Genomic DNA, 17,236 nt, shown 5'->3' with positions numbered 1-17,236 from the left:
AAATCCACAAATGACTTCAAGCAATATATTATTGCAATCACTTATACTAAAAAGATTGTGAATTGAAATGTTTACAAATGCAGTAAATACGGTCACATTTTATCGCAATGAAGGGTGATTGCACGTCTTTTTATGATGTGATTGCAATCTTTCACAGCTATATGACTTACGCACTAGTCTAATCATTGATTTAAAAGTTAAGTATGCCAAGGTGGTAGTCGTTTTAAAATTTTCTGAGCACTTCCAACTCAGCCTAATGCGTGCTAATGGATAAAAAAATATATAAAGAGTAGCAACATTACTCGAACAAATAAAAGTATCTGTTTTCATAAAAAGCCTACAAAAAAATTATTTATCATTTAATCTCTATTCGAATAAACTTTTCCCATCTCCGATAACAGCTGAATGTGCGATTCAATAAATAACAAACAAAACCACCAATAACTGTCTGTCGAATGCGTAACGTAATCGGAGCTGCAAATAATTTAAGGTGGAAATAATTTATTGTAATTATTCATGCGCACACACGGACATATTGTTGTATGTATTTATTAACAGGGTGCTGAGGGGTATAGTATTGTCACAACTTCACGTATCTGACTTTTACTACAACACAAATATTAATTTATTACAATTTTTGTATAGTTAATAATTTTTTCAAACACGTGATTGCAATCATTTACATTCAGATTGTGCAGTACAAAGCTTTAAAAAACTCTGATTGCAATCAATTACACTGCGCTGATTAAGATTGTAGATTTTACAAAATAATTACAATCACAACATTTTGCAATGTAGGTTGATTGTAAAACCTTTTATAATTTGATCGCAATCATTTACAGCTCTATACTTTATGCGCTTATTTTATCTGTGTTTCTTTTGTTCACGATCGCCGTTCTTTTGATATTTCGGCTCCCTGATTCATATGGATAACTTACTCATGACAATTATTTAAGCCATACTCCTTTCCATTTCCAAATAATTCTTTGTTGATAGCGTTAAATGTTGCAAGTATCACGTTTTAGCGCACGAATGAAGTCACGTGCTACAATCAATGATGCGCGAGTCAACACAACTTTGCGCTTTAATCTATCAAATACTTAAATACGTATATGCAAATGTACACGTACACATACATACATATGCACTCGATACGCATTCAATTCCATTGTATGAATAGTAAATGGCTTAGCTAAATATTTAATACACTCTTGCAAAATTTTGTCGATTTTGGATATCTGCGATGTGCGCGGACATACGTGCATAGATACAGCAGCGAGAAGAAAAATAGCAGTGGTAATTTATTTTAAAATTTTGGTAATCAAATTCTGCTTTTCGTATTTTCGGTATTTTTGAAAAAAACTGCTACGAAGTTAGTAACTGAAACTGTGCGAACCAATTTCGTTAACGGTTTTAAAATGTTCGGAAAATTCGAGACAATTTACGAAAAACTGGAACTAATCATATTCTATGGAATCCAGCGGAAAGAGTTTTTGTCTAATGAACTGAACTACTTTTAAAGACTATCAGATATTGTATCATAAAATATAAAATACCCTTCGGAAAAAAAATTTCTAAAATCAATACGAATTTTGTGAGACCTATAACTTGTACGTTTTTGTACTTATATTAATAAGCTAAAAAACTACATACAGAAAAAAATCAGGAAATTCGTAGTAAAAATTAAAATTTTTGTAAAATTTTCTCGAGTTTTCGATTTTTTCAAAAACGTTTTTGAAGTTGCTTTGTGTAGTTTTAGTCATAAAATCAGGAACGTTTATTGGCTAAAAGTCGAAAAGAAAAAATTTATAACTGACCAAATTCGATCAAAACTACCATTGTTATTTTTCTGTGCGCTACTGTACCTTTGGCATGAGGTCTTACATGAATATAAAACCGGCATTTCTATAACAAATAGCAACAAAACAACAACTTTCCCAAATTGCTTAACTAATATTTCATCAACGAGATTGATTTTCATTCCATTATGTGAGGATAAGCGACACGTGAGTAATTTTTTTTCCAGTTGACATTTAATATGAGTTTCTAAAACTCTTTCACGTATATCGAGTAAAAAAATAATTTCAAAAGTGCTGCATGCGGCTTGTACACAAATCAAAAGTGGTATTATTTTTCTCTTTTTTTATTCTTTCATTTTTCAAAACCGAAAGTGAACGGCATTTTGTTTCACAATAACAGGATTGGGTTTCCAAAATTTGTTTAAAAATTAAAACATAGCTAAGATGCAGATTGTTGATGGACTGTGTCCAGCCAGGAAACGTTATTATAGGTCTTGATGTTGGCACACTTTCGTGAATGCGCGGATGCGACTGCAGCACCGTACCAGAATGCCGGGATTATTTTCTTAACCCTTGGAATCCGCGGTATTGGATGGAGTGAGGTCAGCCACATATATCTGCAAAATGGTTATGTTCTCGAAGCCTGGAGAAGTCCTAAGGCAGGGAAGCTTAACCACAACTAAAACATTGGAGAGACTTTATGACCTGCAATACCCTACACTAAATTCTGCAGGATGGATACGTATGCCGGAAAGACGTTGGTCGGCGTCACCGAGAAGTCACAGCAAAGAGTACGCACTTGCAAGTTTCCTCGACGTTGACTCCTCAACAGCGCTTACGGAGAAGCCATCTGCAGGGTACTCATGAGATATGGAACCCAAGACCTTATGGATATGGATCTATTGATACTGATAGAAATTGAAACTACGGAAATCTTCAAGCCAACGATTGGCAAACTCATGGAAACGGAAATTTGCGGCATTCCGTGTTGAGCAGGGCAAAGTTGGCAGAAGGTAAATCCAACAAAAACGGAACTTGTCATGTCACTAGAAAACGAAAATAACCTGCTTCAACTTACCAAGGCTAAACGGCACAATAATAAATCTCTTCTGAAGCCAAATATCTTTATTTGACCAATACTCACGTATGGAGCTCTTGTTTGGTGGAAGGAGACAACAAGGGCAATCAACTGGAGTAGGGAATACGCAAGTATGTCTGGGAATATTAGGCGCAGTAAGCAGCGCACCACTACAACTATTGCAGGGTTTAGCCACGAAAGAGCTCTACGACTAAGATAATTCATCATGATTTTTAGATGTAAACAAAAATAAAGATATTTTTAGAAGGATGAATGGGAGGAGGGCCTAAACAGTGGCGTTCTACACAGATGGCTCGAAAAGTGCAAAAAAAAAAGCCGAGCAGACGCTGCATGTAAATCATTCGTTCGAGGTGGAAGGAAGTCTATGCCAATTCAATAAATTTGGGTATCGTGCTTAGGTTTCGAGCTTCGCTGGTTTCTATAAGGTATCTCAATATATTCCTTTGCTCCGACAGAAGCGCATCACAGAAGCTTTTAAGATGAGGAAGAGGAGTGGACTCATCACTCTCTCTGAATTAACAGACCAAACTTTATCGCATTATGGGTATTCCGAGAGAGAACTCTTTTTAAAAGAAAAAATTGATTTAGTGAGAATTCCGTCAAAGTGACAGATTTAAAATCAATTCGATACTCGGTCATTTCTACAATTCAATATTATGCAAACGCATCAGCCAATTTTAAAGAGAAACTTACGTCATTACTTTGTTTATATGTTTATGGTGCCCCAGAAATCCCTGTCATTATTAATATTCTTCACTGTTATTATGTCAGCCGAAATCGGTTATTTTAAGAGTTCTCAATGTTGTTCTTGTGGTGACAGTAATAATTGTTAAGTTAGGTAAGTTTTGACTTACGTATGATGAAAAATGTTTTTGGTTGAATTGGCTGCATACAAATTTACATATATTTCGGTTGATTTCAATACAATTTTTTCTGCCAGTGTGGAATTCACCTTAAAGATTCGCCTAATAGTTACCTTTAAATTTATTATACTGTTATATGGTATTTTCACAAATTTTTCTTTTCTTTTTTACAGCCTGTCGGTATTTATGCCAAAAAATATGAATGGGCTGCCCGCCCTTCCAGCAGCAGTAGCGGTGGTCTTCATCTTGACTTACATCCACCGCCAATGCAAATTGGTGGCGATTGTTCGCTTTGGATACGTTCGGCAACATTGGATTTCGATGATGGATTATGGGAATGCCAAGTGACGGCGAGTGATTTTACCACACAAGATGCACTCACCAGTCAGCCGGTGCGATTGGTTGTTAGAGGTAAGAATTTATGGTTTGTTTAGTGAAATTGGCTGAGAAAAAATTCTATATGAGGTATGTTTTTTCTTCATCAAACCAATAGATATTGACACAAATTTCAAAATATAACTAAAGTTAAAGCTGATAAATACAGCAATGAGCCGAGTTGTGATACCCGGTTAGAGAAATAAGTGCATACTTAGGGAAATTAGTCGCCACCAGGAATGCACTTTGTGGGTATGATAGCCCGACAGTAATGCAGCAAGTTGTACAGATTCATTTGGGTTCGGAAAACAGCCCGAAAATTTACGAAACATGGGTCAATTAGGACTGTTACCAAAGAGGTGTTTATCTCTATTCCTCTGATGCTTTTTGTTAAGGTGGACCCGGAGTAGGCACTCCTGCGACCATAAACAATTCTATCACTGCACCCGTTGATCATTGCGGAATCACTGAGTATTTTTTGAATAACTAGCTTACGTGATATTGGAAATCTTCTCGATAAAGTTAGCCTAAAATGTTAAGCCACCAATAACATCAATTCTTCAGATATCGTGTCTGATTGCTATTAAGTAACTTCCCTTGTTATAAAAGTTTTACTCTTGTCACGATTCTAGCGTATCTCACAGACGTTGTCTTGCCCGTAATTTATTTTGCTTGCATTGAAAAAGTGGCCCTCCCTACCCCCTATCGCTTTTCGTACCATCTTTGTCTACCTTCGCTACCGCTTCTCCTTATTCCTGTCATTCTCTTACTACTTTTACATTCCAATGTTATTCTACTTCTCCCTCTAACTCCCAAAGCATGCATGGCTACTGTCACTTTCACTCCGACTCCGACTCTCCCTTTCTCACCATAATTTTCCCATAATAAACACTATACCTAAAATATTGGATTTTTGGAAAAAGTATTCTTGTCATTCCCTTCCCTTATTCCATTTATCACGATTACCAAGTACCTAATATACCTGATTCAGAATAAGGGGAAATGCGGCCGGATAACGAGAATCGGAGGAAGGTACCAAAGCTGTCGATACTATCAGATAATGGTGAAACTGTGAACGTATCAATTATACAGTTAGGAACCGTTGGAATGGATTTTCGGTGAATCGGATGACGTATTTCCAAAACTAACAGTACATAGCTGAACGATTAAGCGATGATTAACTGCCTGGTGTCCAAAAAAACGATGGTTTAGGATTACAGAGAACATGCGGTTGGTTTGTCATCGAAAACTATAGAACGGCGAAAAAGTTAACGATTTATAACTGCAAAGATATCGATTAGCTATCGAAAAATCGTCGATTTTTAATAGTAAAGTTGGCGATTTATTTTCGAAAGGTAATCTATTATTTATCTATAAGCCATCAATATGTAACCCAGTTACGAAAAGTTATCGATTTGTTATCAAATCAAATGTCGATTATTCATCGAAAAAATGTCGACATCTAACCAAAACTATATCTAAAAGTTCGCTATTTGTAATCATAAGATTAAAGAAATGTCATCGAGAAATTATCGATCATAATCAAAAAGTCATCGATATAATAACAAAAAATTCCGATCTGCAATCGAGGAGTTATCGATTTGTTTTCGAAAAGTAATCGGTTTAAAACGAAAAATTATAGTTTTTGTCTCGTCGATTTGGTATCGGCGATCTATCTATTTGTTGTGGAAGGTTTAAAGGTTTTTTGTGAATTATAATCCGATAAAACTTTATTTAAAATCGACTTTAACAAGCCGATAAGAAACCAAAGAAAAGCCTGTGACGCGAAGATGTCAAGCCGACAGCAAACCGATAACTCGACGAAAAAACTTTCTCTGTTTAAAAGCCGAGATTAAAACAATAACTAGTCGGAATTGGTTGTTACCGATAATAATTCGACAAAGCTCTGAATATTACCTGCTGTAGTTTCAACCTCTGGGCCAGCTCTTTTAACTTAAAGACATCAGTTTCCTCGACGTACAACTGTATTTACACATCGAAGTTCACGAGTACTTTGCACTCACGCCACCTTTTTTACTAACCATTCCTTTCGTAGAGATACCGGTTACTTAACACTATTAAACTTATTTTAGACAAGCTTGCGCAAATTGCTTGAATATAAAAAAGAACATATCCTCAGCATACACGGAAGTAATCTCTGCCGTCGCTCAACTAAAATATTTGCCCAAGAAACAAATTAATTAAATAATGTTGCCTCAGGTTGTCGTGTAAATGTAAGACAGCAAACCAAATTGGCAAAAGACTAAACTACAAAAAAAAATAGTTAAATGGCAAATTCTTACAGCTGTGCACAAACTAATAGTTACGTCACTTACTTGCATACAAACGCATATATGTATGTATATGTGTGCGTGCATAAGTAGAATGCATGACCAATACTCTGTTGCTTTGACCCTAAGGTATGGCAAACCTCTTAAAACTTAATTAATTTTAAATCTTATCTAATTTTCCAACACGTTGGATATATTGCAGTGTCTTTCAAAGAATATAAGTACTTGCATAGTGTATAAAGATGCATTTAAAGTTATAACGTTCATACATATTTGCAAAAACACACAGAGGCATTATATTTTCACATCTCCACCACCATTTCGCCCACGTGCATATGTACATATATATACCCACTTGCACACATTTCCGTATCCTTTGCAGCTGCTGAACAATTCAGTGCTCTGTTAAATTTTGCGTAAGTTTGCTTATCATTAGCTGCAGGTAAATGAAGGTGTAACACATGCATACATACATATATATGTTTATATATACATATATATATAAAGAAATTAAGAGGAAATTTGACCTCGAATATATTCAAGTGCTTCTATAACACAAGGTGCTATTTAGATGCATGTAGCAGATGAAATCAAGGACTTTCATTCTTATTAGGGATGACGGCATTTTAGTTAAAAAATGAGACCAAATGACGTCAATTCAAAAAAAAAAAAATATGGTGTAACCAAGAACTCGTGACGTTGGTCTGGATTATTCGCTATCAGGTCGCAAATTTTCGAAAATACTGTTGGTGCCTGTGATCCAGAAGAAATTAATAGCAGCATAGTTGAGGTCAGTGCTTTTGTAGTAGATTTACTATCCAAGTTGATATTAGATTCTCTAATCGTAGTAGCATTGCACTCCCATCCACCGCGTCTTTTATTACGACAGTTTCCGTTTCTAAGAACCTACAGGCATCTGCCAACTTGAGGTAATTGCCTTCGCAGATCTCCTTACAGAAAATGCCTCCATCAGCCTTCTCCTGCAACTCCGAGAAACCATTGCACCGGTTGGTATAGTTAACCCAAGCAATTATGTGTATTCCGAAGTCAGGAAGCAATTAGAGGATATTACACATCCTGCCTACTACTCGAGATGCAGATACATATTCAGAGAATATTAGTGCAGTGGGCCATTCAATTTCAACATAGGGATTGTTCGAAGACTGCCACTGATACCAACCAGAGCTCTTTGTTCTATTGGCACTAACATTCTTTTAATGCTAGCCGCGTTCAGTGCGTTCCGCTGAACTAGCACCCAATAATTTGCTTATCTATCATCTCATAAAGCCAGTGTACTACTCTTGGCAAGAGTTTCTAGCTCGAACTAGTGCCTCTCCCTCCACTGTAGCAGAAAGCAACAGTGACCTTCCTTGGCCATATCCCCCACAATGGGCTTCCAACCTTAGAGTCCCAGCGCTACTCGCCCATTCGAATGATCCCCCAAGCCTCATGTCGGCACGTTTTGTTTCCTCTTAAAGGGAAACAGCTTCGTTTTTGCAGTGTTGGAAAGCAGCTCAAATGACTCGGCCCACCTATTAAATGTGTCCAAATATTCCTGAGAACCACACGGTGTCCCAAACTCGGAAGTCATTGGCTCTTAGCTCAACTACAAGCCCCGGATTTTAGCGTCCCCCTAATCTACTGGGAAAGTTCTGTTGCACGAAAATTTCTTAAATAGCTACACACAGGCTCTGCGGGTCTAAGGCTTTCTCTATTCTCTATTGGTTGAAAATACTTAAAAGAAACGTGAGATCACCCTCCGCCCTTGGAAAGTGACTTTCACTGTGTTTCACGCCTTTTGTATTAAGCTAATGAATGCAAATTATAGCCACCCAATGACAGGAAGTCGCCTAAGAGCTTCAAAGTTGTGCTACTAATCGTGGCAACTTGAAAATGGTAAAATATTCCCGTGGTAGGCATATTGTTGCAAGAGGCGACTAAATTTAAAAGTCCTTAAAGGTTATACTTGGCCATACGAATCGTTCCTGAGATGGTCCTGATAGTACCTTGATAGTGCTGAATTCCTGAACTTAACGCATCAATGTCCGGCAAAGGACCATAACCAACGAAAGTCATTCGGGGAGTGGTGAAGGGAGAAATATACACCCGCATTGTGTTACTGCTCTTAAGAGTTTATGTGGCGATAACATGACCGCATATATACTTTATGCTTCGTAATTCGATTGTAGCAGCGATTTTGGAAATACAGTATTCAACTAAACGCATGACAGTAACATCCCCAAGGACAAGTACTAATGGTACGATACAATATGGCAAGTGGACCGTATCCCTATAGAGAGAAAATAATGGGCTTCTTGCAGGAAGAAATTGTTTTTCACAAATTGTATTCGATTTTTTCAGTTGCGCTGAGTACTGTAAAGCTCTAGTTACTATTTGAAATATTCATTTAGCCATCAACCGAACTTCTGATAACACCAAGTACATTATGAAGCTTTGTGAGCCTTTCAGTTAGTAGCAAGTTCTACGTAGAATAGAAATAGCTTCAAAACCATTTCCTTTTGGATGTTTAAAGTTTGCAAGTCCCCAAAGGGAATATTTAAGTGTGGGTCGCTGTATGAAAAGTTTCTAAAAAAATTAAGATTTTCTGGTCCCACTATGGAAACTGTTTGCTAATTAATTTAGGGCAGTTCTTAATACTTTTTTATCGTGCCTACACATTTAAGTAAAGAACTGTGCTAAAAAGGCAAAAGCTCCCATAAAATTGGTGAAATAAAAATCTCAAGTAAATAAATTTATAACCAAATAAACTTCCTGCATGTACTTGATAAAATCCACTAACATTTATCCTATTACAAAGTTAGGTCAAAGGGTAATATTTATAATTTAACCACACTCAGACTCAGACTGGAGGCTTATTTGTCACATAAGAATGAAAGAAATCTTATATCGTATACTTATGTATGTGTATGTGAAATTATATATTCCACCAGTTTAGTACACAATGAACCTGTAATATTAATACGACCACAGAACATGCCCACAACGAAGTCATCACTCATGCCTGGTGTACATGTACATTAGGGTGGCTGATACGCTAAACATGGTTTGATTGAACTACCTTCAGAAAAACTTACCGCTTACTTAAAGTACTTTCTGTTAACGAGAACGATTAACATGAAAATGACTCAGGACTCTCGGTGTGGTGGGCGGATCGATTTTATATTGAATTTTTATACGTAACTACTTAATCCATAACACCAGCTGAGTCGTCGATACCAAATCGATAACACGCCGATAACAAATGGGTAATACTCCGACAGTAAATCGATAACGTGTTGACATAAAATCTAAAACTTTGCGATACGGAATCGACAACACGCCGATAACAAATTGATGGTACTCCAATAACAAATCAATAAGTTTTGATACCATATCGATAAACTTGTTGATTGATTTTATATGCATCTTATGACCTTTCGATAACGAATGCGAACTTCTAGAGAAAAAACGGATATTTTTCCAGAAATATCGATTAAAGGTTTCGCTAACAATTAGATAAAATTTTCATAGCACTTCGATACTGAATCAATAACTCGTATTTACTGCGTCGATAACACATATATGTAAAGCGAAACGAAACTGGATATCTATCAAGCCCAGACCTCCAACTGCCAACCCCCTAATCCAGGGTGTTATGCGGACCGTGCCTATTGGACGATTTGCAGCCAGGGGATAAATTCGGCTGTATTCGAACGGAGCCTTCCCGATACCGAGCCACTTCGGGAAGTATTGATGGCCTTACCACAGTAAGGGGCTCTGCTGTGGCGGACAGTTCTTTCCCCGTATATAATGCTGGACCGCTGAACCCGCCGTATCGGGCAGGTGGTCGTACGACCACGATGAACGACTCATTACCTGATTGTAATAAGGACGATGATAAGAGGAGGACTGAGTCGCAAGCCAAGGACGACAAATACGCATTAAGCGAAGCGTCGGACTCGGAGAGCGAGAGTAGTGCTGATTCAATGAACTCCGTGTTGGAGAAGCACACAAAAGAAAACGGAGTAGAAGAGTGGAGAAGCGTACGAAGCAGAGAAAGTAAAAGAGCTCTCTCGCAGTACCGTGCAGCACTGAAAATGTACAACGCTTGGGAGTAGTGGTCGACCCAACAGAAGTGGAGATCGAGCGCTTGGAATGGGCCCATGAGGCGGTAGAAGTAGGTCGAAGGCAGTTCAAAAAGTTTGATGCGAGAAACCCTCGGTTCTGCAACTGGTACCAGGAGGAAGAAGCGTCGAATGGCAGAATGGAGAGACAATGTTCGGCGGAAGGCGACAAGCCTGCTTTCAAGAGGCAGAAAAGACCCAGTCCTAGAGCCGCGAGGGAAGTCGCATAGACAGTACAAGTAGGCCAAAAGCTGTAAGACAGATGGGCCCCAATAGCGAGGTAGCAACTACCTCGAAAGCTGCGAGTCAGAGGGAAGTTCCAAATACGGAAGAAGGAGATAAGCCATATGGAGATAACGCTAAGACTCCGGCTTTCACGGAGGTACCAAAGGGAGATAACACTAAGACTTTGGCTTTTCCCGAGAATATGAGTGACGTGCTCGTACCCTGCACTTGCCAGGCTAAGCCTCCAGCTATTAGGAGTGATATAGCTGCCGGATCTAGAAGCAGCAAGTGGCTTAAGTCCTAGGAAGCTTCTAGTACTTGCCAAGAGGACGGATTTATTTTATAACATAGGTCCTGGTTTTTGATAGGGTTTTTCAGTTTGGTCATTAAAACAAACTTCTGGTAACACTACGGACTCAATCAGTCTATGTGAGGTCCTCATGGACCGGCCAGTTCAACGTAACCTAACCTAAGCCCAGAACTCATTAATAACAAAACGACAACTCATCGATAACCGTTAGCATTTCGACAACAAATTGATAACATACCTCCCGGTTTTCTTTTTGATTTCTTTTCTTTCCTTTCCTCTGCCCTCCCATTTTTTTTCTATGATTTCCGTTCCGTTCTTTCCCTTTCCTCTCACTCCTTTTTCTTTTCTTTTCTGTTCTTTTTGTCTTTTTTTTCTTTTCATTTCTCTCCTTATTTACCATATTTTTTTTTTTTTCTTTTCTTTTCATTTATTTTCTTTTCCCCCCAAAGAGCATATCAATACTACAGACTATGCCTATACTTACATACTATATTCCTCCGTATAGCATATCACTTCCAACGACCACGATTACGCTTACAACTAACTTACGCTTACATTCTGTATTCACCTAAACCGAGAGATTAATTATTTACGACCCACCCTAATATACATGTAATACTATGAGTTTTAGCTTAGCTTGTAGCAATAGATGTGCTGTGGTTTCGTGCCTCAACTCAATTAATTCCCACATCATATCGCAGTGCTTATAATAACATTTATTATCTTCTAAGTTTCATCTTTTTTTATTTTATTTCTTTCTCTGCCCAGTTGCGCCACAACGTCCACGTTTGGAGTATGAGGGTGCACATGTGCCGCCTGGTCATAATATCACAATCGACTCTGGCGCTCTAGCTACCGTTAAGTGTATATCGCACTATGGCAACCCGCCGGCGACGCTGAAATGGTATCTTGGTAAGTAGAACATATATTTGAAGAAATTTTTAACAATGCAAGGGTTGTAGCTTGTTTTTAGTACTTTTGATTTTATTTGAAAGGTATCGTTAAAACTAAGGAAAACGAAACACGTAACAGTTGGAATAGGAAGATTAGAACCTACACAAATTAAGAGATACCTACAAAATAGAACAGAAAAAGAGCAGTGGCAGTTTTTGTCAAATTTCTTCGCTTAGATTTAAATTTTTTTTATTTTCGTAAAATTCAAAAAAAATTCCATAAATCTTCTAGCTGAAATTATGCAAGCCGATCTCAACAAGTTTTCGAAAAACTCGAAAATTCCAGATAATTTTACAAACATTTCGAAGTTTTTATTCGGAGATCTCTGTACGCAGCTTTGTAGCCCGATCAATTATAGCCCAAAACAAGTAAAGGTATCTAAGTTCGGGTGTAACTGAACATTATATACTCAGCGTGAACTTTAATTCTACATTTCATTTCAGATAAATTACTTTTCTTAATAGCACGTGGCACCGGCCGTTTAAAAAAAATTTCTTCCCATTTCCTCTTGCAATAAAACTTGATAAGTGAAACATAATTGATTCAAAACTATTTTTTGCTAAGTTATAGCTTATTATTCTGGCCTACGACCCTTTTAAACTTATCTTATACCTAAGTTGCCGTGGTCTTTAACCGATCCCGTCCATTTTTACTGGAAATATTTTCTGCTATAAGGAAAATATGAGTACACAATTTCATTACGGTATGTTAATTTTTCTTCGAGTTATGGCTCTCGAAACATAGAAAAATGCTTAGTCATAAAAGGGGCGGTGCCACGCCTATTTTTTAAAATGTGATGTTTTTCCTATTTATTGTTATAAGTCCACTTGGGAACTGAAATAACATTCATATAAAGCTCCTTTTTGCAAAGATATAGCTTATTTTATTCGTCCACGACCCTTTTAAAAATCTTTTATATAAAAGTGGGCGTGGTCCTTAACCGATTTCGTAAATTTTTCTTCAAAGCATTCTTTATAGTAATGGCAACCTCTCTGCCGAATTTTGTTACGATAGGTTTAACGATTTTTGATTTGTGATTAATAATATTTGTAAAATTGATTTTGTCACAAGTGGGCGGTACCACGCCCATTTTGAAAAATTTCATCAAAAATATCAGTCCACATGTCAAATTTTAACATTCTAGGTGTATTATTTGCTAAGTAATCAGGTTTTTTGTGTTTTCCAAAATGTTATATATATAAAAAGTGGGCGTGGTTATCATCCGATTTCGCTTATTTTCAATACCAACCTATTCTGGGTCCACATAAGCTCGTGTACCAAATTAGGTGAAGATATCTCACTATTTACTCAAGCTATCGTGTTAACGGCAGACGGACTGTGTGCAAAGCACGTTGAGTATAAAAATGCAAATTATAAATCTCCCAAGTGTCGCATTGATTTTTGACTGTTTCATTTTTCGAGAGTAGTGTTGAGTTAGTTTTCATAAGCACTTAAGGATTAGAAGGTGTCAAGGAGTCTTTGGTTAAGTTGTAAAAAATCTGGGAGAGTTTCAACTTTGGAGACCAAGAAATAATTGCTCTTTATGCAAAGTCTAATATTTCATACCAACTCCTAAAATCTTCACGATAGATTCTTCCATCGTTGTATTACCCCAGAAGTGAAAATTCCATATAAATCTTTAGCAACATGTGATGCAACACGTAGCGACTGGCCGATGCCTCTGAGACAAATGTGAAAAACTGATGGAAAGAGAAATGGCGGAGTTTCCAAGTATTAGCATGACATGTTACTTGTTTATAAGGATTAACATTCTTTATGAGACAAAGCTTAAGCTCTTCAGAACTCTGCACGCATGGTCTAAGAGATGGACTATGAGTTTTTTCAGAAGAATTTTTCAGTGCTATGTCACCTCTCAGAAAAATTAGATTTTTACTTTGGTGTAAAGTTGATGTTGTACAGTGTATTTAATAAGTGCCGATATTGTGTTACGAGTTCTTGTCTTTACAATAAGCTCTACGCTCGCTTATCGAAACTTTTCTATGACAAAACTTTTTATCGACGCTTTTTTGCAGCTTAATATAAAGATACATTTTATTGGTTGGTGGTTATTTATTTTAAAAGCTATTGTTGTTGTTGGAAATTATATCAAACGCTGTAATTTTTTAAAGCTCACTTAATCTTTGTCTAGTTTTTCACATCACCAACTAAATTATTCTTACCTACTGCGACTGCATAAGGTTCTTCGCTCAGTTACTGTTTTACTGATCTGAATTCTTCTTATTCCAACTACATATGTACATACGTATATCCGTAGCACCTCGTTTGCTTTATCTAACATTTTATACTCATCGTAATAAAAATATTTACCTTTGCTTCTTTCTTCTTTATTTAGGTGATCAAGAGATTCAACCAATTCATCCGCAAATAAATAACACTGAACCGGATAATCCTCGCACCTGGTCATCAACATCTGTTGTTCAAGTGACAGCGATGCGTGAACGTCACGGTGATATTTTACGTTGTCTTGCTTATCACGAATCCTATACGGCGAAATCAGTGCCGGTGGAGGCGCGTTTAGATGTTAAATGTGAGTATATAACCACACGTAAAAACAAAATTTGCTCATCTGAGGAAAGTAACTATTAAAATGAGAAAAATGTAGGTTCAAGATTTTGCCAAATTTTCTTGTTTTTTTTTTTTTTTTTTTTTTTTTTTGAAAACTGAGGTATTAAAAATTTTTTTGGGAGTAATTTTATTCAGAGTGGGAAAAATTAAAAAAAAAGTAAGGAAGGCTAAGTTCGGGTGTAACCGAACATTACATACTCAGCTGAGAGCTTTGGAGATAAAATAAGGGAAAATCACCATTTAACAAAATTAACCTAGGGTAACCCTGGAATGTGTATGACATGGGTATCAAATGGAAAGTATTAAAGAATATTTTAAAAGGGAGTGGGCCATAGTTCTATAGGTGGACGCCCTTTCGAGATATTGCCATAAAGGCGGACCAGGGGTGACTCTAGAATGTGTTTGTACGATATGGGTATCAAATGAAAGGTGTTAATGAGTTTTTAAAAGGGTGTAGGCCTTAGTTCTATAGGTGGGCGCCTTTTCGAGATATCGCCATAAAGGTGGACCAGGGGTGACTCTAGAATGTGTTTGTACGATATGGGTATCAAATTAAAGGGGATAATGATTATTTAAAACGTCGTGCGCCTTAGTTCTATAGATGGACACCTTTTTGAGACATCGCCATAAGTTAAGTTGAATGTTGACATAATTTACTTATATAATGTGAAGATATTCAATTTTTTGTTAGAATTTTACTTTTAAAAAATTTTTTTTTAAAGTGGGCGTGTTTGTAATCCGACTTTCCTAATTTTTCCTTAGCACACATACAGTAGTAGGAGTACCGTTCCTGCCAAATTTCATCATGAAATCTTCAACGACTGCCAAATTACAGATTGCAAAACTTTGAAATTACCTTCTTTTAAAAGTGGGCGGTGCCACGCCTATTGTCCAAAATTTTACTAATTTTCTATTCTGTGTCATAAGGTCAACCCACCTACCAAATTTCATCGCTTTAGCCGTCTTTGGTAATGAATTATCGCACTTTTTCCGTTTTTCGAAATTTTATATATCGAAAAAGTGGGTGTGGTTAAGGTCCGATTTCGTTTGTTTTAAATAGCGATTTGAGATGGGTGCCCAGGAACCTACATACCAAATTTTATCAAGATACCTGAAAATTTACTCAAGTTATCGTGTTTACGGGCTCACGGGCGGACGGACGGACATGGCCAAATAAATTTCTTTTTTTCGCCCAGATCATTTTTGATATATAGAAGTCTATACCTATCTCGATTAGTTTATGCCGTTATGGATTACCGTTATGCGAACAAAGTTAATATACTCTGTGAGCTCTGCTCAGCTGAGTATAAAATGTGTGACTGCAGCGGCAAATGACTTCGACCCGGAGCGCTTAAAAGTAATATTAAGTTTTCTTACCACTAAGCTAACTCGTACATGTGATTACTGTGGGAGGTCAGGTTAGGTTGAACTGGCCGATACGTGAAGAACTCACATAAACTGAATGAATCAGTAGTGTTACCAGAAGTTTGTTTAACGAACAACTGAAAAAGCCTATCAAAAACCAGGAGCTATGTTTTAAAATAGCTCCGTCTTCCTTGCGAATGCCAGAAGCTTTCTAGGGCGTATGCCAATTGTTGCTTCCAGCTGTATCCCTCCTTAAAGCTGCAGGCCTAGCTCTGCAAGTGCACAAAACGTACTCGACCCTCACTTCCTTCATCGGCTATCATTATTCAAACTTTATTTAAAAGCATATGACGCCAGAAGGCTGTATCGAAACAGAATACCTTTCAGTAGTCCACAGTCCTCTCTTTTTAATGATAAGAGTAATTTTGTTAGTCTAAGTTTGTAAAACCTACACATGATTTTCGACACTTTATAGCCCTGCGCCTGTGGCCACACCTTTCTCGGTTGATCAGTTATGTGCAACTCGCGCCTTCTCTTAATCTCGCCCAATCAAATTGGGACGTCTACGGAGAAATCTTCAATAGATGCGCCCTTTTAGGCTTTTAATTCCCATCCATTCCCATATGCTCTGGGACACAATATAGATATATGCTTTTCCCAGTGTCGGTTTTTTTCAAGGATTGATAACACTCTAATACAATTCTAAACTCTGTGCTTAACGAGATTATTGCTTTAATTGCTGCTTGGCTGTCAATATAAAAGTTGACGCGCGGTTTAAGCTATTTTCTTACAGTGTATCTACTGCTTTGTCTACGGCTACTACTTCCGCCTGAAAAACAGTACAGTGATCTGGATACAGTAGGATCTATCGTGGTTGTTTACATGACTCCTGTTATGTTCAGCATAGATAGCCTGCGTACCCCCTCTTATTTTTTGAGGTACTGTGGGAAATATTCTAACAAATATTTTTGATTTGGCTCTATTGTGAAAAATTCAAATATACGGCATCGAATAGAGATATAACAGTGGCAATATTATAAAGTTTCGTGAAGTTGGTTCTTTTTTTATATTCGATATTTTAAGAAAGAATGTCTATCAATTTTGTAACTGCAGCTATATAAGCTGATATCGAAGACAATTTCGAGAAAATTTTACGAAAGTGTCGAACTTTTTATTTAGAGTTCTCTAATTTTTTTCGAGTATGTAGTTTTGTATCCCAATCAATTTAAGTCGAACATTGTATGA

At 37.1% G+C, this 17,236-nt stretch overlaps 1 protein-coding gene across 5 annotated transcripts in view; it reads left to right on the top strand.

The window, feature by feature from the left end:
* Positions 1-17,236, top strand: part of LOC137248457 (irregular chiasm C-roughest protein-like) — a 614,955-nt gene that overhangs the window by 406,034 nt on the left and 191,685 nt on the right. For all 5 annotated transcript variants that reach the window (XM_067779403.1, XM_067779390.1, XM_067779396.1 and 2 more), the window contains exons 4-6: positions 3,935-4,172; positions 11,855-11,998; positions 14,394-14,588. In XM_067779403.1, the coding sequence (XP_067635504.1) occupies positions 3,935-4,172; positions 11,855-11,998; positions 14,394-14,588 (577 nt within the window). The remainder of the gene's footprint in view (positions 1-3,934; positions 4,173-11,854; positions 11,999-14,393; positions 14,589-17,236) is intronic.

The sequence above is a fragment of the Eurosta solidaginis genome, chromosome 1 (genome assembly GCF_040869045.1).
Source record: "Eurosta solidaginis isolate ZX-2024a chromosome 1, ASM4086904v1, whole genome shotgun sequence".
NCBI classification, from domain to species: domain Eukaryota; kingdom Metazoa; phylum Arthropoda; class Insecta; order Diptera; family Tephritidae; genus Eurosta; species Eurosta solidaginis.
This window is presented reverse-complemented; position numbering and strand designations above follow the sequence as displayed.